The sequence below is a fragment of the Arvicanthis niloticus genome, chromosome 2 (genome assembly GCF_011762505.2).
Source record: "Arvicanthis niloticus isolate mArvNil1 chromosome 2, mArvNil1.pat.X, whole genome shotgun sequence".
NCBI classification, from domain to species: Eukaryota; Metazoa; Chordata; class Mammalia; order Rodentia; family Muridae; genus Arvicanthis; species Arvicanthis niloticus.
This window is the reverse complement of record NC_047659.1, coordinates 116,202,575-116,226,460: the sequence shown is the minus strand read 5'-3', so window position 1 is coordinate 116,226,460 and position 23,886 is coordinate 116,202,575. Positions and strand designations below refer to the sequence as shown.

The window sequence follows — 23,886 nt, the reverse complement described above, 5'->3', positions numbered from 1 at the left end:
CTGGCCAGCTGTGTGGAGGGTTATTAGCAGCTCACAGACTCACTGATGCAGAAGGAAGCCCTTCCAGAGCCTGCACAGGGTGTGGAGGGCGAGGAGACAGTCAGTTGTTCATGAAGCTGCAGACAGTGCTAGTGTGTCTTTCAGTGAAGAAACAAATCTCAGTGTGTACAGTGTCAGTGACTGTGCCGGCCATTCCACTTTAGTTCCATGAGTCAGTTAGAAAATAGCCTGTCTTGTTTGTCAGCAGGTTCTCCGGTGTCTTCTGGCAGCAGAGTTAGCAGATGAGTTGGAAAGCTTTTCCTTATAAAGTCTCTGAAATAAGACATTGTAGCCAAAATAAGGATGAGAAAACCTTAGATTGAAAACCTCTGCTCTTTAAAGGGTTTTGTGTGGATCATTAGGGATATTAGTACATACGTTGTGAAAGAACACTTGCCTAGCATACAGGAAGCCCTGAGTTAATTTTGGACTATCAGGAGAAACAAAGAAAGAAAAAAAAAATTGCTTTAAATATTTGGGAGAATGCACCAGTTGCTTGGGGCTTTCCTCTAAGAAAATTTTTTAATTCTTTTAAGTTTTAACAAAGTTCACCTGAGAGAAGAAAAGCTTCAGTGATCTAGTGTCCAGTATAGTGTACTTACTTCCTGAAGAGCTCAGAAAGCATTGCTGTCTAAGGGATTCCATTAGCCCAGGCTAGCCAGGAACAGCCGACTCCCCAGACTCTGGATGCTGGATTATTAGCATACATCACTATGCCTAGCCAAGAGAAGATTTTTAAGTTCTATGACCACATACATGTATGAGGTAGTTCATAGGTGGATTACAATGATTTATGTATGCAGATTTCAAAAACAGCATGTTATATAAGATAAACATGCAATATTTGCTGTGTAAAAATTTAAATTAAAGGACTATAAGACTACTTTGATTTTTTTAATTTGGTTTTGATGTTTTTCTAGGAACTGGTTTTATTTGTTAATTTCTTTCAAATTTATTGGCTCCAGATTATTCATCAGATGCTCTTATGATCTTTCCTTAAATCTTTACAGGCTCTGTGGTAGTATTCCTTTTTAAATCATTGACCCTGTTTCTGCTTCCTTATGTTAGTCTTGGTATTCAGTCAACACAGAGCCGTCCTGGTGTTCCCTTCCTGTTGCTTCACAGGCCAGCCCAGGCAGCCCTTTTGTCCAATGCTGTCTCCAAGCTCACCTACCCAGAGTGATGCGCTGTGTGCCCCTGTCTAACGTAGTATACTGAGTGGAACTAGGAGCCACAGTGAACAGCTTTCCATCTGCTCCAGTTGAAGCTAACTATGGGCCATAGGTCAGGACTCTGTGTAGATTGGACCCTTAGATGCTGCCAGTGCAGACCCATAATTCAGCACCTTTATGTATCCTATGACATCTGGGTACAGTGGTTTATTTATCTGTTTCTGCCTCTGCCAGCCTGCCTACCTGCCTGCCTGCCTGCCTGCCTGCTTGTCTGTCTGTCTCCTATTTTACCTCCTGAAACATTCATTTTATTATTCTTACCCCTATCTCTAGGTCAAAGGGTAGAACATTCACAGAATTTGAGTGCTTCAGAATCCAAGTCTGTTCAAGAGAGTAAAGGACATGTGACACATGACCATGAAGGAATAACAGTAAGATTTCTAAGAGAACTTCCCTCTGCTGTGATAACCAAGCATAAAGTATACAACAGCAATGAATTTATTGATGGTAGTTAAAGTTTTTCCTACTTAGATTGATTAGAGGTCCAAATAATCTTGAAGTCACTTAAGGTTGTACTTGCTTTGTATATAAAATACAGTTGTTCTACAAAGATGGAGGGGTGCAGCATGAAGTAGAATTTACTGCCAGATCTCACGTTGTACAGTTTACTTTTGAGCAGGTATACTATAAAACCTTCATTTCAGAGTCTCATTTCTGTATTTTAGATGGAATGCTGTACCTGACACAGTATTCCTAAAGTATATCTGGTGTGGTTTTGTTTGAGTTTTGTAAAGAAGGCATTATTTAAAAAACAAATATAAATAGCCTTCTTGAGCCGTTTTTCTATAACTGTCAGCCGATTAAGGTAATACTTTATTTTACATGCTTTTCATATAGAATATATTTCTGTATTTTGCTTATGTACACTATTATTTATTTTGTGTAGTTTGTGAATGTTTTGTCTCTCCAAGCAAACTGTAAATTGCTAGAGAATACTGGTTGCCTCCTGATTTTTTTGTTTGTTTTTATTATTTTTTTTGTTTGGTTGGTTTTTTTTGTTTGGTTTTTTTATTGGATATTATATTTACATTTCAGATTTTATCCCCTTATCCTATTCCCCCCCCCAGGAGCCCCCATCCCATTCCCCCTCTTCCTGCTTCTATGAGGATGTGTCCCCACCTACACCCCACTCCCACCTCCCCACTCTTGAATTCCCCCTCACTCGGTGTCCAGCCTTCATAGGACCAAGAATCTCGTCCCCCACCTATACCCGACAAGGCCATCTTCCCCTACATGTACAGCTGCCTCCTGATTTTTTAATCCTTTGTGTTTAATACAAGGTCCAGTATTTACCAGTGGTCAGAAAGTTCTGTAGTGCATCGATAGGAAGGTTCTGAGCAGCCCTTTGAAAGTCTGGGTGGGATGTGTACTTTTTCTACCCAAACATTCATGGGAGCTCAGGCCTCCTGGAGAACTGTATGACTGTGTATGCATTTGATTAGAGAAGCAAATAGAACTTCAAAATAAACCACTTGTGCAGGATTTGACAGCCCTTCTTAGTCTATCCACTCAGCTGCGTTAGTTGACCAAGTAGAGAACATGAATTGGAGTTTCAAATCTTGAGAAACATGTAACTTAATTATACTAGCCTGTGAACATACCCTTCAAAAGGAAAATAGTATTCAGTGTTTTGTTACTATTATTGCTTCTTTAATTTAAAAATAGGCTAGGAACATAACAATCTGGTAAAAGTTTCAACTTTCTGGTAATGAAAGCAGCATTTCTTTTTGTCTGAAGATCTTGGTTCGCAGGAGCAGCAGTCCCGCTGAGCTGTATCTGAAGGATGATTTCCAGCAGACACACGGAAGATGCAGGGAGAGACAGAAGAGTAAGTTTCAAGAAGTAGGGTTTGTGCATGTCTGCTCCAGAGTAAGCCTGTTTTAGTTTCTTCTTCTTTTCTAAGTAAAGTGGTTATCTTGTCAGTGGAGAAGAGCTGGCTGTGGAGAATATTTTTGATCAGGATCTTAGAAATTATGTAGTTAATCCAGCTGGTAAAACAGTTTCCATTAGTTGCTTATGTCTGAGAGGCCTTCTCTCTATCCCTGGACCTTTATCCAGGTGAGAAGAACAAAAGGGACTTAGGGGAACAGACAGATGCATAAGGAAAAGCTACCTTTCCCACAAAGTCCCCACAAGGAAGGAACACAAAGCTTCACAGGTACATGGAAGCCAGTGGGCAAGTGCATGAAAATGAAATCTCACTGGAATCCTGGGACGTTATCATATGCTACAAAGTCTGGGCCCTGTGCTGGTTTCTCCAGTCCTCAGGTTTCCTTGTCAGTGTAGCAGAGGAGCAGCCCCTGCATACCCAGGCTGGCCCTTGCTGATGTGTAATGCAGCTCTTCCCTTCCCCCTCTAATGCCTGTAGCTCTATAGAGAATCCTCTGTGAGACCTAACTGATGACTCATCCACTTATTGAGACAACTTTCAGTTTTTTGCAAGTGGATAGAGGACAGCAGTAGAAATGGCACAGCTGAGGGGCCATCAGCAGTAGAAGGGAAGGATCAGGTGACTTCAAGCAGCAGAGCTATGCAGGTTTATCCTGTGTCCAATTAAATAAATAAATATATAAGTCTTAAAATCTCTGCATAATTACATTGTGACACATTTAAATTTCTAGTGTTTAAAGGAGAAAATTTTCAGTGCTACAGATTTGTAGTGGTAGGACACCTCATTCCAGAATCTGCTTGCATGATGTAGCCTGGTTTAAGTTTAAACACTGGGCTTTAAATAGCAGAGTAAACAAACATACAATGCTGTAAAATCAGTTACTACCATACTCCTCTTATTTCTCACATCTCTTCATGTCATGGATGGATCTTAATGGGAACTAGGACTTGCTGTAACTTTCGGGCACATGGAATAATTGAACAAAAACAATGATCAGAGTACTACTTCATAAAGCCTTTAATGCCCTATACTTGGAAGATCCAGTTTTGTTAAGCAAGTATGTATCAGGGACACTATTGAACCCCAACTAGCTTCTTCACGTTCCACCCAAACCCCTGAGCAAATTCTATCATCTGGGCAAGCATTACTTCCATAGAGATAATTTTGAACCTTATCTTCATATAGCTGCAGTCTCAAACTTTGGTTGCTCTGTGTGCAGGTGAAAGTACTGGTAGTGACACAGCTGTGGGCTACAGCAATGAAACAGAGCTAGCTGTGAGTCCGTGGCAGACTTGTGAGGAGGACCCGGACCTGAGCACGCCTACAGACACTGTGGTTGACTCTGATGCCCGACATTGGTTACAACTGAGTCCTGCTGATGCTTCCAACTTAACAGGTAATTGTGTTTAGAAAGGATTATTGCTGCAAACAGGAGATCCTAGAGTTCCCCACTCAAATCCCTAAGCACAGTGTAGTGGGATGCCACTTTCAACCACATTGGAGTTGCAGCTCCAGTCGCCTGTTCTCAATTGCTTGTGAATTCTTAAGAGTCTTGGATAGAGAGAGTTTTGAAATTAGGCAGATGTGGAAGGAAGCTTGCCATGCTTATGACCACTGGCTACCATAGGAAGAAGTGATAGTGCCCATTACCAAGGTCTTTGAAGGCAGACAATATTGTTGTTTTAGCTTGCATGTACCATACATGTAGAGCAAGGAGATTTGGCTATCTTACTATTTAATTTTTTAATTATTATAAAAGATTTTATATATACAATGTAAAATTATGACATTTTATGTAGAGTTATCAGTCATAAAAATAAAATGAACAGCAGTGGGCTATTACTGTGGGGAGCTGACAGAAGGCGGCTATCATCCTTGCAGCCATCTTGAGCCATATATCCTGACAAGAGACTTGATTGCAACAGCAGAGCACACTCTGATAACATCTTGTTTTAGATACCCAGGATTTTCCCTTGGGTGTGTGAGACTTAAAGGTGTGTGACTTAAGGGCGTGACTTAGGGGTCAGATTTAGAGACAAGACCTAAGGGCATGACTTAAAGGCGTGACTTAGAGGCATGGCTTAGAAGTGAGACATATAAAAGGCGAGAGGCAGACAGAAGAAATTATTATTAAGTATTAGGCACTTGTAGTAGGCACTTGAGACTCAGACAGGCAACTAGGATTAGACACTTGTACTTGGATGAGACTCGAGACTAGGAACTTGGAGGCACTAGGGACTAGGAACTCAAGACTTGGACTTGGACTAGGAAGGGAGACTGAAGAATAAACGGGATTGAATTACACTCTGTCTGTTCTCTCTCTTGCTGAATCCCAACCCATGGACTGGAGCAGCTTGGGGCAGTGCAGGCTCTAACAACTTAGTCCCCAAGGCTTTTGGCAGTGCGGGTTTGACAGAGTGGTCTGGGACATTTCTGGCCCCCAAGTGTGGGGCAGAGCAGTCCCCAACATATTACTACCCAGTTTAAGATCTGGAAGAATACCAGCATAGGTGAGGTTCCAGAAACCCTATTCAAACCCCTTATCTTCTTCCAGCAGCCTGTAATGCTGGCCCCATTTTTAAATAATAATAATTACTGGAACTAAGGAGATGGTCCAGTGAAGAGTGCTTATTGTGGTAGTTTGAGGGCTGGGTTTGAAGCCCCAGCCAGGTATACAGGATTTAGCTCTAAGGAAATCCAGTTTTACAAAAAAACTTACAGTGCAGAAGCTCACAGAAAATGTTATCCATCTGGAAAACAACCAAGAAAACAATACTGGGAAGGGTCAGGGAATGGATGACATGTATTTGGAGATATTTGACCTGAGACCTCAGCCATCTCATCCTTAGTATGTTTTTAAAGTCTTTACTGAGAAGCCTATATTTTTTTTTATTAGTAATGTAACTATCTAAAATGAACAAGAACTGTCAAAAGAAGAAGGCCTTCTATCCCAACTTCTGGTATTTCCCCTGCTGACTGAAAGAGAAGCAGTGTATCTTCCAGAGAAGATTTTGCCTATGGATATTATAATAGCGATTGGCCATAGACAGAGCCTTATGGTAGTGTTGCGGGAGGCAGTGTTGGGTTTTTAGTTGGTTTATCTTTCTCCTTCTCATGTATTTTGTAATGTCAGTGTTTATATGAATATATCTTGATTTGCTCTCCTGAATAAAGCTGTTATTGATTGAAGAACAGAAACAAAACCCAAGTGCAGCTGTGCAGACCTTTAGCCTCAACATTGTGGGCAGAGACAAGTAGATCTTGGAAACTCACTGGCCAGCCAGTCTAGCAGAAAAGCCAAGCTTCGAATTCAACAAAAGGCTCAGTTTGAAAGGATTAGAGTAGAGACTACAGAGGAAGATACCCAACTTGTGGCTTCTTCATGTATGCACATAGGCATGTGCACTCCCATACATGTACATACACTACCCATACCACACAGACCTAAATAAATACATACATAAATAAGTAAGTAAATAAATGATCTGCTATTTCCCACTGGGCTTGGAGGCACACAGCTGTAATCCCAACAGTTAGGATGTGAGCCAGGAAGTACATAGGAAAGAAATACCCATTTTTAAATGCTAAAAAATCACACAAAAGTACAAATAAAACCTACATTTTATTCCAAATGATTTTTCATAGTCAAGCAAACTTTAATTTTCATTGTGATATAAAACCAGAGTTAACCAAAATGTCTGATATTTTTGTAAGTCTTTGGAATTATAACATTAAAGTGTCATTCAATCAGCATTAGTGGTCTTTATATACATAATATATAAAATAAGTATTGATCTTGATGTCAGTACTATGAACTTATATAGGATTTAAGACTAATAATTCTGTATGGCAAGCAAGCTAAATCTCTCCATTTCTGTTTTGTGAGACCCAGAGAAATCACAGCTCCCCCCCGCCCCCACCACACACACACACATTAAAAAATACTAGTAAATGCCTGAGACAGATTGGCCTCCAAATGCTGAGCTGTCTCTCCACTCTCCACTATATACTGTTAGTATAATAGCTGTGAAGCTCTGTGAACTACTGGAGGGTTGTTAATGCATTTATTTAGGGTCAGTATATAAGAGATCTCTCCATGGTGATACAGCAGATCTAGTGCTGATTCTTATTTGAATGTTCTTAAAGGTGAACCAGATGCAATTATTTTTATTGAAAGGAAAGAAAATTGGATGAGGGCTTCTTTTGTTTGTCCTTGGAAAAGATTAGTTTTGATCCCATTTCAGAGTATGCATCTGACTGCTTAGTGTAGTGAGCTGTGTAACTCTGTATGGTGCACCACGTTGTGAGTAACTCCTCCAAATACTTGGTTCTTTGAAATAGTAAATGGAGACTCAGTACACATAGTTCAAGAGTTCATCCTGTCAGCTGTGGAAAGCACAAACTGTAATATGATGAGGCTTAAGGATTATCACAGTTCTAAACTTAACTTTCTGTTCTTAAGAGAACAGTTTCTTCATAAACACACACACACACACACACACACACACACACACACACACACACCCCAAAACTCTTCTTAACCTGATTTTTAGGAGATACAGAAAAAGCAAGCCATCTGATGGGCTTGGGTGTGTGGCTCAGTGGTAGCACTTGCTTAGCATGTGTGGGGTCCTGGGATTGATCACCAGCAATACAGAAAACAAAGTATTGTTGTGTTTCTCACTGAATAATCTTGCCCATTACCAGCTGCTAGAATGAAGAAGGCTAGGGTTGAGGGGATAGGGCAGCTAACAGGCTACTTTTGTATTTGCTTGGTGTTTAAATCATTTCATGTTACTGAAAACAATGACTAAGTTTATTATGTGTTATTCTAAACTATACCTGGGCTATGCTTAATCGGGTCTATTAATACATGTAAATAAAATGGTGGAAATTAGGAGAAATTGTCTCTGAACACAGGAGTCACATAGGGAATCATCAAGTTTAGTCAAGAAATAGAGGAAGAAAACATGGGAAGAAGCTCTGTTGTCTTTTCAACAGGAAAAACAAAGCAAGGTATGGTGGTGAGCAGTCTGTTGTAAGTGAACTCAGTAGACTAAACACTGAGGCTGTCTAGTTGACTAGGATCTGGCTCTGGTGTGGGAAAGGCAGGAGTAGATGGGCTGATCTGTCTGAGACAAAGGTAGATAAGCAGGGAAGATGCTTTTGTTGATTCATTTACATATGAAAAGCCCATACTCTCAGTGAGGGAGAAGTTTACTATTTTCACAGTTAAGTAACACCAGGAGGGGCAGTCCCTCTCTAAGATGCAAGGCTCTGGGTGCCATAGCATTAAGAGTACAGAAAGTGGAAAGATGCAGTAAAATAAGCACATGAAGTGTGCTTAGGCAGTAACTCAGAAGTGTGGTGTATCTGTGGCTCTGCTTCTACACTCAGCATTGCTTCTGAGCTTATCCTTTAGTTAACAGAGAAGCTTGTGATCTAGAAATACAGATTTAGATACTGTGAGAAATATAAAAATTGCGTGGGGCTGAGAATGGCTCTTTGTCATACACTTGTCATGCAAGCATACAGACCATAGTTGGATGCCTAAATCCCACAGGAAAACCAAGCAGGTATACCAGTCACTTGTAACCCCAGCACTCAGGAGACAAAGATGAGGGAGCCCCAGTATAAGCTGGCTACTTAGACTAAGTGGAACTGGTGAGCTCTGGGTTCAGAGATTCTTTCTCAATAAATAAAGTGGATAGTGATTGTGATGTCAACCTCAGGCCCCTGTATGCACTCACACTCACATATATGCTTCTACACATGTGTAAGCATACATACATACATTCACATATACATGTAACAAAAAGATGAATGAGTCACAGCTACTGATCTCTTAAGAATTTATAACCAAGACAGAAGATGTGTCCTGATTATCCCAGATAATGTTATAAATGTTCAGTAGTTTATATAATGAAAGTAAAAATCCAAGGGATGGACAACTAGGCTAAAAGCATTTGATGTGAATTTCAGAACTTAGTCCTCATAGGTGTGGGGTTGTGGTATTTGATGGTGGGTCTTTCATACCTAGCAGGGAAAGAATGTACTATTCAATGGGTGTCTATATGATAAATATTTAGCCATGGTAGGGTAAAAGAAATAGAATCCTTATCTCACAACATGCTTAAAGTCAGTTCCAAAGGTATAGAATTTTTAAATATGAAAAGGAAACTCTACTACATTTGGACCAGAAAAATAAAAGACAGAGAGAGGAATTAAAAATACCCCATCTATGGTCGGTCTTGGGGTAGAGGGTTTCTCAGTGACAAAGGAAAACAAGCAACCAAGAAATATGGTGATAGTTCAGAAACTTTAAAAATTATTTGACTAAGTAGGACCCCAGAAGACAAAGCCAACTTTGATGATCATTCCTTTCCAGGTCCCTATCAGGTTTAATGTGAGATCTGATAATAAATAGCCGATGCCTGGCTTTGGGTGGGGCCAGTGTCTTTCTCTGATGGATTATAAGCTCCAGTCTGGAAGGCAGATTGTCTGTTGTGTGCACAGAATGCTCCTGACTGTCAGGACAGTATGGGTAAGAGAGGCCCTTATTAAGTAACACAAACCACTGAACAGATATGCTTTAAGCTTTAGATAATTATTTAGCTAAAAGTATTAATTAAATTTTAACCTTAAAATTATCATGTAATGTAGTTTTAGATCTCTTTTAGTTTATTCAAATGTGCCTTACAGGAAATCCTTTTAATTGCCATTGTAGATGTGAACACTGTTCCCCTACACTGAAGTTGATTTATACAAACAGTTGTTCTCTGTCATCACACACATTTTTGGTGTTTTACCAGCCTCTGATATGTTTGTATATCATAAAATAATATAAAGAAAAATAATATAAGCTACATTGGCATGGGTAAACCTCCTTTTAAAGTCTGAAACTGAGATTTAACATTGATGAAAGTAGATGAGGCAAGGGTGGAGAGTCAGGCTGCCATGGAGCAGAATGCCAGCCTTGTACCCCGATCTTCTGATCCCTGAGCTGGCCACTTGGCTTTTCTATCCCTACAGTTAAGATGCTAACAAGAGTCTGAGAGGTGATATCTTTTATTTTCAAAGAAAAAGGCAAAATAATAATAATAATAATAATAATAATAATAATAATAATAATAATTTTTAAATGGCTACCTTTACTCAAACTCTGTCAACCGTACCTAAAATTACAGCTATACAAACTAGTCCTTTGGCTGTAAGTACCTATTTGCCAGTTAAAAATCTGTTTAATATTTTTAAATTTTTATATTTTATATTTTTCTGTTATTTGAAAGATGATAAAATTTTACATATATCTAAGAGTTCGTACTTTAGTGATCTTAAAGACCGCTATAACATTTAGAAACAAAATGACATAGGCTGCTAATGAAATTAAAGCAAATATTTGGTATTTTGGAGGTGAACATGGACATTTCTAAAATCTCTTAAATCCCCATTTTTAATCAAGCGTTCCTTCATTGAGGACCCATCTACATGTAAAATGTCAGCATCTGTTCTGGAACTCGTGCCACCAGCCACATATTTTGGGCAAAAACACTTTAGCTCATTAAAGTCTTCACAGTAATACTGAAAAATGAACACAGTCACTTGAAAACCTTCTGAAGAGCTCACCATATTTTGATAGTGGGGAACGTTGCCTACGATTTTAATCTCTGAGACAAGAATGATTCCTGAATGCAAAGCAGAATTGAAACAGATTTTCTGTGCAGAGCCTTAGATACTGAGGGTCTGTTGGTTGGTGGAGGCACAGCCGTGAGGTGGTGAGTGAATACCCAGCCTTCATTCATGTGGAGTTGTCACTTGAGAAAAGCAGCAGTGTCACTGGGATGCTGGGGCTGGTCTCATTTTGTATGGCTACGTTCATAAAGTTGGAGAATTAGGATAAAACAAAGCATCACCTAATTTTCTTACTCACCACTAAGGATTTGAAGCAATGTGGTAATCTTATTGAGAGAAGTAAATGCCATATCATGCTTCTTATTCACTTAAGGGCTTACATTGATTCATAAGCATTCATTAAAGCTTCCTCATGTCTTTGCAAACAGCAGCTGATTTTACAGGAGGAGTCTCTTCTGAGGCTTTATAAAAGTCAGAAATGAAGAGGGCCCACAGTTACAGTTTACCCTCTGTGCCTTCGGTTTTCTGGACTTGGCTTGTAGGAATTCTGGTTTGTATGGCTATTCATGTTAATATGTCTTCTCCATGGAGTGTATGGTGCTCCTTTGGAAGGAATAGACTCATTTCCCCCTAAGAAGCATCAGTGCTTCTACAGACAGCCTTCCCATGACACCACTGTCTTCCTTGCTCAATCTATGTCTCAATGTCTGGGGAGCTTCCCATCACTAGCATCAAAAGCTGTTGGATCCATCTTGGACCTGCTTTCTCCTTTTCAGATTCATTCCTCTGGCTCCTTGTTGATCCTCTTAGCCCCTCCTCAGGTGCATACAGAAATGTGCTTCATTTTCTTAGACAAAGCCTTTAAATAATGCAGAAATCAGTCTATCCTTGCTTGTATGGGGGTAAATGCTAGAATAATTTTGGAATGATTATATAAATAGGAAGAGAATAATAATATATGATAGTAGAGAGAGAAAATACAGGCAGAAGTAGGAGAACTCAGTAAATTCTCACCAAAGACTCAAAGGAGAAACAGAACAAAGGTGACTTTAACAGAAAGCATAAAGATTTAGAAACAAGTCAAACATATTAGCTACCACAATAAATGTAAATGAGTTCTTTAAAAGAGAAAAGGCCACCAGTGTAGTTGTGGGTAGATAGCTGGGTAAAATTTAAAGAAGAAATTATCAGCAGGAGCAATAATTCTGCATTTATATGAACTTTCCAGCCTCCAGACACATGAAGCAAAATTTGGAAAAAAGGCATGAGAAATTACTGATAAAACCATTCTCATAGGAAGAGATCTGAATATAAACTGCCATTAATTGATGAGTTAAGCAAAAAATACTAATAAGAATAAGAAAACATAATACAATTAGCTGTTGAGTGGACACACACACACATATACACACACATATATATATATATATATACATATTTTTTGATTATGATGAAAAAAATAAGAATGACAAAAATTTTAAAAAGGAAAATGAGAAACTAAAAACAAGACTTCAAATAAAACAGTATGTATTATAATTTTTAGAATGTAGCTGAACTCTTTGGAACAAGAAGATATTACCTGCTTTACATGTATGTAAGTGAAATATGATATATGTGTCCTATTCCAAAATTAAAGAGAAAAGTAGTGTAATACCATAAAATGTGAGCTGAAAAGCTAGTATGACTAAAGGTTACATGAGTACACTAGAAAGTGAAAAAAAACCACACAAAACAAAACAGGTAACAACCTAAAAACATTCTCTATAAATATTAACAAAGCTAGATTGAGCAAGGAAACTGTCTAGTCAGGGCCTCACTGAGACTCTCTTCCCAAGTGATTGTAGATTGATTGTATCACATTGACCTTTAAAACCAACTATCACAAATACTGTGAGAAAACCACCAGACAGTTCCCAGCTGAGGAACAGTTTATACAGTGTCTGACCAGTACTTCTTGAAGCTCTGAAGGCTGTCAAAAACATAAAACCCTAAGAAACGACTGCAGTCTAGTTAAAGGGTATAGATAGGGTATAGATAGGACAAGTATTGTCCCTATTTGCCATCATAATTGCCACATGGTAAAAAATTCAGTAAAAACAAAGAAACTCTACAGGATGCAGAGGTGGGTTACTCGGTTGATAAAGTGCCTACTGTGCACATGTGAGGATATGAGTTTGAATCCCAGAACCCACAGATAAGCCAGGTTTGGTGCTGTGTGTCTGTAATCCCTGTGGTCCTCTGAGGACATGGAAAGTGGAGACAAGACAATGCCACCAGCTTATAGGCTGCATAGACAACAGTGAACAAGAAGGCCTGTCTCATACAAGATGGAAGGCAAGGACTAATATTCTAAAGTTACACACACACACACACAGATTTTTTAAATTATAAATAAAGCTTAGACATTAATACTGTTTTAGTAATGGCTTGTTAATTGTAAATATTTTAATGTGAGAAGCTAATAGCAGAGAAACTAGTGTGGATTATATCGATGTTATTTGTATTTGTTGGGGGCCAACTTTTAGCAGAAAGCGGCTATCAGCTTTGCAGTCATCTTGAGCCATATACCCTGACATGAGACTTGGATTACAATAGCCTACAACAGCTGAGCACACTCTGATAACATCTTGCTTTGGATACCCAGGATTTTTCTTGGGTGTGTGAGATTAAAGGTGTGTGAGATTAAAGGTGTATGACTTAAGAGTGTGACCTAGAGATCAGATTTAGAGACAAGACCTAAGGGCATGATTAAAGGTGTAACTTAGAGAGGCATGGCTTAGAAGTGAGACATATAAAAGGCAGAGGTAGACGGCAGAGAGATATACTCTTTAGGGAGACTCTTTAGAGAGTACAGCTAGACTTGGGACTTGGACTAGGAAGAGAGACTGAAGAATAAACGGGATTGAATCATTTTTCTAGCCCGTTCCGCGGGTTGGGGTTCAGCAAGAGAGAGAGGACGGACTCGAAGAATGGAGACCAGACAGAGTGTGATTCAATCCCCCCTTTTATCCTGTTGCAACTATAATGGCAAATAGGAACAATACTTGTCATCTCTCTATACCCTTCAACTAGACTGTAGTCGTTTCTTAGGCTTTTATGTTTCTGACTGCCTTCAGAGTTTCAAGGACGGCTAGTTATGCCCTATCTAGTTAACAAATATAGATAGCCCCACTTGTTCCCTCAAGTCCTTCTTAAGTCACATCCAAAGAGCTTTTAAGTAATTCCACAGGACATAGGTGACAGGGGAAAGGTAGTAGCAACCAGTTTTTAGAGATAGCAAAGAGGATGGGACGTTCTAGATGGAACAGCATTAACTCTTGTCAGTATCCCCAACAGCTTGACTGAAATCATTGTGATTGGAGGGATGGCCATGTTAGGCCACATAAATAGGAGGCAGTGATAGACTGAACACAGGAAGCCAGTGCACTGATTTGAGAATCAGTAGTTGAGCACAGTGGTTTTCATTCTATAATCCCAACATTTGGGAGGCTGAGGCAAGAGGAGTGCTGTAGGGAGAGGTATTAAAAAAGACCGTCTGACCTGCTTTCCAACTCTGTTCACCAACCAAGTTCCTGCTCTATGCCCAGCACCAGCTGGCCATCTCAGTCCCACTGGCCTGGGACCCCTGAGACATTGGCGTGGTCACTGCCTCTGCTGGCTGCCAACCTCGTGGTTAGATATCACAATACCTAGTAACATGGTAAAATCAAAACTCTTAAAGCTTATAGTTAACCAATCAGATTTATATAACATCAAATACTCAAATCCCAAGATGCCCACACAATAGTTTCAAGGCCAATTGGTAAGATGCTAATACAGCTTAGACAAGTTATCCCAATTATCGTAACCCTTTCATATCATTTCTAACTTTGGCTAGTTAAAGCCACACTGCTTCATGTCCACTTCCATTTTTGCCTCCTCCCTCTTTCCATCTGTCTCACTCCCCCCACACTTAGCTCCACCTCCCTTTTCCCTGTCCAATTACAGGCCTCCTGCTGCACTAATAATTTAAAATAGATTGGGCAGGGAAATGCCTACCACAGAGTGCTGTAGGTCTAGGCTAGCCTGGATTACAGGTGAGTTCTAGGTCAGTCTAGGGTAAAGAGTGAGTTAGATTCCAAAAAACAAAACAAACAAACAAAATCCCCCCAAATACAAAACAAACAACAACAAAAACAGAAGAAAAAGCATTATCACTGCCTACAAGCTGCTGACTTTATTATAGAAGATAAACTAAGTAGATGACAGTGTTTCCTGGCAGTGATCACCACTGCACAAAGTCCAGAGATGCTGTCTTGGAAACAAAGGGATTAGATTAGACTAGATAAGAGGTCAGAGCTCAGTAAGAGACAGACAGCTTTTTAGGAAAATCATTTCCTGGAGTTTGAGTTCCAGGAATAAGAAAAAAGCATAAGCTAGATGTTATGAAAGTAACTTATTCTCTTGAAGCAATTGTTGTCTTGAAGGCTTACTGCCCCATTCTGCTAACCTAGGCCTAGACCTGGAAGTTTCTAGCATCCGTATAATTTTATCTAGGCCAAGAATGTTTTCAGCCTCTGAGATTTGTTGCTGAATAAGCTCACCCTTTCTAGTTCATTCTGAATTTTGGCTGGTTGGTTCAACTCAGCTGTTCTGGTTCAGACTCCTCTCCAAGCTGACTGATTTAATCTAGCTTCTCCCGGTTTCTGACTAAATTGCTCTGCTTGGCCTCATAATAACTTTAGCAATCTGTTCTAATCTTCTGACTCCTCTTTCTCTTTCTCTAATCTGTCTCTGTACAACTGTCCTAGTAAAACTTTGCCTTCTTTCTCTGCACTGCTCCCTTTCCTTTCTCTTCGCATGAGAGTTGAACGTATCCTATTCTGTCAAACTCTGATTCGTCACTTTGTCTGCTACTCAGTTAGACATCACTTTCAAACAAGGGTGCTTCCTTCTACAAATTAACTTCATTGTTTGGAATTAAGGTGTGTACTAAGAGCCTGTCTATATTCTAGCCAGAGAGATTAAAGGTGTGTGCTAAGGGCTGAGCCACACCACTATTAGAAACAATTTTTTTTTTCAGTAAAATAACACAATCTTGGGGTTCATAATGTGATCAAATATCTTGCAACAAGGTATGGAAATATGTCTCTGTAATCCCAGGACTCAGGAGGCTTAGGAGGCTAGATTCAGGCCAACCTGAGGTACAAAGCAAATTGGGGGTCAACCTGGGCTGTATAGTAAGATGTTGTATCAACAACAACAACAAAAATAACAAATATATACATATGACTTTTGGTTGGTTCAGCAAGTAGAACTTCACTCCTGAGTTCAATATTCAGGACTCATATCATAGGAGAGAACCAAGTCCTTCTGTTCTCTTACCTCCACATGTCTACCATGGCATCTGTAAATCCACACACACACACACACACACAAATACACACATACAAAATAAGTTAACTTTTAAGCCTTAATCTACAATACAAAATACCAGTGTTCAGAGCATGAAGAAACTCAGCAGGCATTGTGCCTACATGGACTAAGTTTCCACTGAGCCCTTAGCATGTGGAGCTGTTGGGAAGGTTTACTCAGGGGTAGAATGCTGATCTAGTATTTGTGAGGTCAAAGGTTGGATCCTGTGTGAGCAGATTGTATTAGAGAGGAGTGTAGAATTGATTGAAGAAATGGAAAAAATAGCTATTTAAAGATGTGACTATGTGAATGGCATCTGAGTCTGTGGCGTTATCTGGCGTGAGACTGAGTAAAGAATGATGGGAGAGAATGGGAGAGAGGAGAGATGCGCTTTGAGGGCCTGGAGTATTTAAAGGCCCAGGAGATGAAGAATTGGTAAAAGAGGGAAGCCAGGCCATGTCATACCTGGGGATCAGAAAATGAAGCATTTCAGAAAGGAGGTCCAATTGCCTAAATCAATTGCTTCTGGAGACTGGAAATGCGGTATTTGGTTCATTTAAGAAAAGGGCAGTGGAACGGAGGGTCTACAGCACAGTGGGGGCTGAGCTTTTGTACACAGAGCAAGATTTGGGCAGTATCTAAAGTAGGGGTTTGAGAACTAGAATGGAAAGTCTAGAGTGCTGAAGGTCTGGAGAATACCCCTCTCTATGGGTGTGTAAGAGGCCGAGTGGGGAGTGAGGAGGCAGAACTGTAAGAAAAGGGTATGTGGAAGTATTCACTGCCTAAAGAAATGGAGAAGCTTAAGAAATGAGAAAATACCATGTGGTTTGTTTGTTTGTTTGTTTGTTTTTTTGCTGCTAGCTACTGATTATTCTATAGAGAGTGTAGGAGAAATACCTTTGCTATGATGTAGCACTCAGGTGCTTTAAATGTATTTTTTAGCACTCAAAAAATAGTTTTATTTTTTCTAAAAATGAAAGGAAGGAGGGATGAAAGATAGGTAGATAGATAGATAGATAGATAGATAGATAGATAGATAGATGGATAGATAGATACGTAGTCTGGCAAGATAGCTCAGTGGGTAAGGACATTACCTGCGAAGTCTAATGATGTGAGTTTGATCACCAGGACCTATGTATCTAAGAGGAGAAAACTGATTTCCAAATGTTATCCTCTGACCTCTGCATGTCATAGCATGTGCATGTGTACACTCACCAATATATACATAAATAAAAGACGAAGCAATTTAAGGGGCCAGCAAGGAAAGGCGCTTAACAGGAAAAGGCACTTGCCACCAAGCCTGAAGACCTGAGTTAGATCCCTAAGATCTATGTGGTAGAAGGAGAGGACTGAGTGCTGCAAATTGATCACCATGAGGGTTCTCTGGTTACCTGTTATGGTGAATGTAGACACCCACACCCCACCTGCTTCCTTCACATACACATTCAGAAAGTAACAAAGACAAATAAAATAAAATGAAATTCAGAATCTCATGATTTTAGGAAGTTTGACAGTTGGTCAGTTTGGTCTTCTTCAGCCTTTAACTACCCCAAAGCAACAGGCTTCCAAAGAACAAACTTGTGCATCTTTAGTAGTGTCTGTATATCACTGAATTCACTAGACATTTGTTTCGGAGTATGAAACATTTCATTTCATAATTACCTGTGTGTTGGAGGATGTGCTTGGGCTTTGAACTGCTAACACAGTCCCTTTGTCCTAGGGCCTTTGCCCACACAGGCTTTGATTAGCTACCCACACTATAACAGAATCTACCTGTTCACTTTGTCCAGGCATGAACCACATGCTACTGCATGCTTAATATGTTTAACTCATTAGAGAAATGCAAATGAAAACATCGCCTGATACCACCTGTTACTGAGGAGAAGAGACACAAAGCTTGAAACTGTCACAATCATGTCCTAGTGAGGCTGTGGAACAAGTGGCTCTTTTGTACTTCACTCAGGGTGATGCTGCCTATGCTGGTTTATGGAAATGCCACTTCAGAAAATGGTCTAGTCTCTTTTCTTCACTTGAATATGTACTGGACATTAGGATACAACCCAGGATCTCACTCCAGTTATTTACCAAAGAGAATGTCAGTATATGTTCACACAAACACCTGCATGTGAATGTTCCTGGCAGTTTTATTCCTAGTTACTCAAAACAGGAACTGATCTAACTAACTAAGATTCATCAGATGAAGAGATGAACTATGAGATATCTCAAAATGGAATGTTAATCAGCAGTCAGAGAGAACAGACTCCTAATGTACACAATCTTATGGATGAATCTCAAGTGTGTTCTTCTAAGTAAAAGAAGCCATGGAGAAAGGCTGGTTACTAGAATTCCATTAATATGAGATACTAGAAGAAGCAGATCTGGAATGGTCAGAACACAAAGCAACAGGTATAAAGTGCTTAGGATGAGGAACAGGGCCAACTGAAGAGGTGCTCTTCAGACTGATGGAAGGGAGTCCTGTCCTGGTTATTGGGGGATGATTGGTGACTGTTACATGGCTGCATGTATTCCTTAGACCTAAAGGAGGTCTTTCTTGTATGCAAATTCTATGCTCAATAAACCATCCAAACCAACACAGATGTCTCTGTACCCTAAGACTCTGGGTTGCCTACTGTCATGGTACTCATCCTACTCAAAAAATCTCTCTCATCTTGCCTGCTCCATGAAATCCTTCGGATGATTACTCCAGGTGTACATCATTTTTTGTTGGGCATTCAGTTTGAAAGAATCAAGTGTTTGACCTTAACTGATTCTTTTTTTCTGTTCTATCAAATTCTAAACCATTTTTTATCTTAATTACTTTACCAAGAATTCATAAAATTTAAGCACAGGTAATTTGCAGCTGTTCTAAAAAGCTTTGATGATGAGGTTAAGTTCATGTTGACAAATTTACTTCCACACTTTATCTACAGACAGCAGAGAATGCCTTGCAGACGACTGTAGCATAATCGCTGGAGGAAATCTCACTGGATGGCACCCAGACTCTGCTGCTGTGTTATGGCGAAGAGTCTTGGGAATCCTTGGAGATGTGAATAACATCCAGTCACCGAAGATCCATGCCAAGGTTTTTGGCTATCTCTATGAACTGTGGTACAAACTGGCCAAGGTGTGTTCTGACGTTACCTTTTATACTGATCCAGAAACATTAACACTTATCATTTAATATACAGACTATTGACCATAGTCTGAAATGTAAATTAGGCATTTAGATGAAGTATATTTGATTGCTCAAGAGTAAATCATAGTATCTGTAGTATTAATACTTTACTAAACGCCTGAGAGTTATTTCATTTAGTCCAAATGTAGTAGAAGATATTAAAATAGGATACTATGTGGTTTCATTATTCATTTTAGTAAAGTGATACTATTTTGATTGTATAAAGTTGGAAAATAGAAAATTAAGAAGATATTTATATGTCTGTTTTATAGGATAATCAATATTAATATGTAAAATATATTCATTTCCATAGATAAAAACATTTTATAAAACTAAGAGTTTACTCTTAGAATAGAGAAATATTTCATCCTGTCTTTTATTTTATACTAAATATACACTTTCCATTATTAAATATTTTTCAAAAACATGACTTATATTCATATAGCATAATTTATGAAATCATTTCTTACCACTCGGAGTTCAGGATCTCCCTCAGTACTCACATGCTAGAAAAACAATATCATTCTTTTATGTTTAAAGTTTCAACTACATGTAGTAAGCAAGACACAATTTAAAAGGACAAGAATTTTCATAATAAAAGAAGAACCTGTAAATACTACACATTCTTATTCCATGTATAAAAAATGGAAATAGTTTCTTGGCTGTACAAGACAATACTGCTGTGTTGTTATAACAATGGAATGTTACCTTGCCTAATTCTCTTTTGAATTAGATACGAGATAATCTAGCAATAAGCCTGGATAACCAATCGTCTCCATCTCCTCCTCTCTTGATCCCACCACTCAGAATGTTTGCATCATGGCTATTTAAGGCAAGTGTTTATTCTTTATTGCAATTTCCTCTTCCCTTCTGAAATTGAGTTTAAAAACTGTAATTGCCCAAGACTGCATGTTTTGAAGACAGGCTGGGTCTTACTACAGCCAGCGCATCCCACATCTCCAAACAACTCTTCAGGAAAACTGAGAAGTAAATGAAATGTTGAAATGTTCTGCATCTGGACTTGATTTAATCTAGAAACATCATCTCCTTGGCAGGCTACAACTCTGCCAAATGAATATAAAGAAGGCAAACTGCAAGCCTACAAACTCATCTGTGCCATGATGACCAGACGCCAGGATGTTCTGCCAAACTCTGATTTCCTGGTGCATTTTTACCTTGTGATGCACCTGGGATTAACCAGCGAGGACCAGGTATCCTGTGACTCCTTTATCATTGGTGTACCATAATAGGAAACTGCTTGTCACACTTTATATGTATCAGGGCTTCTAAAAATGTACCAGAAATGCTTAAATCCTCAGTGGCTTCCACTCATCACACGTAAGGTCTTCAAAAGTCTGACCAGACTATCACATTCCTGCTTCTTCCCCTCACCATGTCTGCATGTGCTAACTAAATCTGAACTTCATTTTGCGACCCATATAATCCAGTCTCTGCCTCTGTTGTTGTACTTGAAAATACCATCTCTGATACTTTTCCTCTTTGGTTCTGGTCTTAAAAATGTTTGGAGATTCATGTTTTAGTAGTTGGATCCTTTTTATGAGATGCAGTTTTCCTATGAACTAAGGGTCTTGCCATTTCTTGATGTGGAGTTATTTCTTCCAAAGAAATAGATATTTAGTTAAGTAGGAACAAAAAGGTTCAAGGCCTTCACAAAGCTACAGTCCCCGTTGTAGATTCTGGATTTAGGATTATGGGATGTGGCCAGTATTTGGTCTGCCTCCCTTGAGGAGGCCCCTCGCACTTGTGAGAACAGAAGAGTGATCCAGATAGGCATTATGGAATTTTGTAAAGTGTTATTATTATCTCCTCCCTCCCCCCTCCCTTCCTCCCTCCCTTCCTCCCTCCCTCCCTCTCTCTTTCTTTTTTTCTTTTGTTCTTTCATGTGTGGGGCTGTGGGCAGTGTGTACCACAGCTCAGGTATGGAGATCAGAGGACAACTTGCAGCAGTCACATGCATCCTGGGGATTAAACGTAGGTCACCAGATTTAGGGGCAAGCTTGGCATTTATTTATGTATTTATTTAGTTTTCTTTAAAATGTACTTGCATTTTTTCCATGCTGGAGAAGTGGTCACCATATTCTCTGTTTTTCTAGTACAAGCTTTGAACTGTAATCATAGAGCTTTGTTCCAGCCATTACCACTGTTCCAGTAAGTTGTTCTTGTCATGTTTGCTCTAAGCAGCATTAGAAGACAGAGATAATAGCAGCTGAGTTTGGATCTACAGCTTCATTCATTTATTTCAATAGATGTCTAAGTAGGGATATTAAATACAGTCACTTGTATTCTCTGCTTAACTATTCCCAGCTGCCCCTGCAGGTAGAGCTGCCCCTGCAGGTAAAGCTGCCCCTGCAGTTAGAAGCACCTCCTACAGAATGATGCAGTGCAGGGCATGTAGATTAATGGGTAGAAACAGGAAAGAGAATCAACTTCAAAGACAGTAATGAGCTCCGTCAGTGTAGGAACCACAATAGGAAGATCGACTTAACAGCACTCTGTGTTTAAGTAGTATTTTGAGAAGATTCTTCATGGAAAATATATGATTTGGAAATAATGGTTAACAATGGAATTTTCTGACATGACAACAAGAGTGAAATCAGCACAAAGTAGTGGTCCTTAGAATGGGTTTTTAGGAAGTCCCATAAGAGGTGTGAGTTTAAAATCGTATTCTGATTGAAGGTGTGTTGGTGTGAAAATAAAGCAGTGAAGCATGAAGTACGACTCAAAGTAGAATGAGTATGTTTTTATGAATTGTTGTAAAATATTTTATTCAGGAAAGGCATTGAGATTATATATTTAAAATTGTCTTCACATTTCCGTGTACACCCTGTTTTCAGTCAAAGGAAGACAGTGGTCTTTTGTAAACAGCCCAATGGCAGCAGCAGGCCATCCAGTGCAGACATTAGGGCAGAATGGGGATATCATACATCTCTAGTCTATAATCACCCTATTGTGTACACCAGTAGGAGCCTGGATTTTTATGTAGCTTTAATAGAATTAACTATTTTACTTTAACCTTAACAATTATTACTATATATTTTAGAAGCCCTGACTGTCTGCCAAACAGAATTACTCTAAAGTGAACTTTATTTCTTTGCCAGAAGAAATTTACTCAGAGTCCTTCTAATGAAAGAAACCTTTCTCATTTAAGTAAGAAATGTCTCTGGTTAATTAATTTAACTTTTGCCCCACATGTCTAAGTAGATCATGGCGGTTGTTTTAGAACTTATATGTACTTCTGGAAACACATGCTATATTCATTATAAAAAGAAAAGAAAACATTTGCTACAGCGAATACAGTTAAATTCAATTTTTTAATTGGTAAGCCATGCACCTGTGGCTGGTACCATGTCAAAGCTTGTTTCCATTCTGTGAGAGTTGCAAAGAACCACACTTCCATGTATTGTGGCATGAAAAGGATTTGTTTATACAAAGGGAGAAGTCTAAAGATTATCCTTTGCTTTAAAAGTAAGTAATAGAAAATACTGAGTTTGCTATTTAAATTAAAAAACATATTATATGAATAATTAAATAATGTATTACATGAAATATTTAAGTTAAAATAGTAATGTTTTAATTTACCCTTTACTAGTTATGTTTTACAAAGGAAACACAAGCTGTGTTTTCTCTTTTGGCCTCTGGATGGCACACTTGTCTGCTCAACTCAGTTAAATGTTTCAAAACTGCTAGAAGAGCCAGAACCCTGTGACAGCGTGTGTGTGCAGCATGGTGTTTTACAAAATGTTTGTCCTGAATCTGATAGTATTGGGATTGTATCCACAGTGCTCAGTGAAATGTTGAAATGCTGAAGTGAAAACAAGTGCTAAGATATTAGATATCTTTTCAAATGTAATGATGCTTGTAATTAAGACTCATGTAAAAATCACTCATAAAATATATATCTTATAAGTTACTCTCTGGTCTTGTGTACAATCACATAAAAGCATGGCTGCATCTCATATGATACCAAATTTGATATGTAAGCCAAACAGCCAAAATGCCAAATGTTGTACTTCTAAAACAACATTTGTAGTAGTGTTAGCTATCTCACTAACTTATTTAATAGGCAACATAAAGGCCTTATCATATAGCCTTTCTCTCTCACTATGATGTAGTTTGGATTTGTAATGTGTATGATTGTTTTAAAAAAAAACATAAAATGGAGGGGTTTTCCATGATAAGGATTCCCCACCTACACCCTAGTTTCTTAAGACAGAGTCTCAATGTAGCCTTGGCTGTCCTGGAACTCACTATATAGATTATGCTGACCTCAAATTCATAGAGAACTGCCTGCCTCCCAAATTACAGGATTAAAGACCTGCACCACCATGCCTGGTCCTGCATTCTTTTTTCAATGCTAGTAATCTTGTCACCAGTTCAAGACTAATTAGGATCATAAGCACCTTTATAGTAATGATCAATTATGAGCTCTGTGTGACTGCAAAATTATTCAGTCAGCCCATGAGGATCTTCCTATTACCTCTTCAGCCCAGCTGCACTGTGCC

General features: G+C 39.0%; 1 protein-coding gene across 8 annotated transcripts in view; it reads left to right on the top strand.

Moving 5' to 3' along the window:
* Positions 1-23,886, top strand: part of Ralgapa2 (Ral GTPase activating protein catalytic subunit alpha 2) — a 271,068-nt gene that overhangs the window by 106,566 nt on the left and 140,616 nt on the right. For 7 of the 8 annotated variants that reach the window (XR_013108860.1, XR_013108861.1, XR_013108862.1 and 4 more), the window contains 6 exons: positions 1,545-1,642; positions 3,009-3,099; positions 4,382-4,558; positions 19,119-19,312; positions 20,097-20,195; positions 20,419-20,574. Coding sequence is in view for 3 of the 8 variants with exons in the window: in XM_076929914.1 (XP_076786029.1) it covers positions 1,545-1,642; positions 3,009-3,099; positions 4,382-4,558; positions 19,119-19,312; positions 20,097-20,195; positions 20,419-20,574 (815 nt within the window). In the remaining 5 variants the exon portion in view is untranslated. Of the gene's footprint in view, positions 1-1,544; positions 1,643-2,989; positions 3,100-4,381; positions 4,559-19,118; positions 19,313-20,096; positions 20,196-20,418; positions 20,575-23,886 lie in introns of those variants that run through there. The other variant, XR_013108864.1, reaches the window with a different exon arrangement.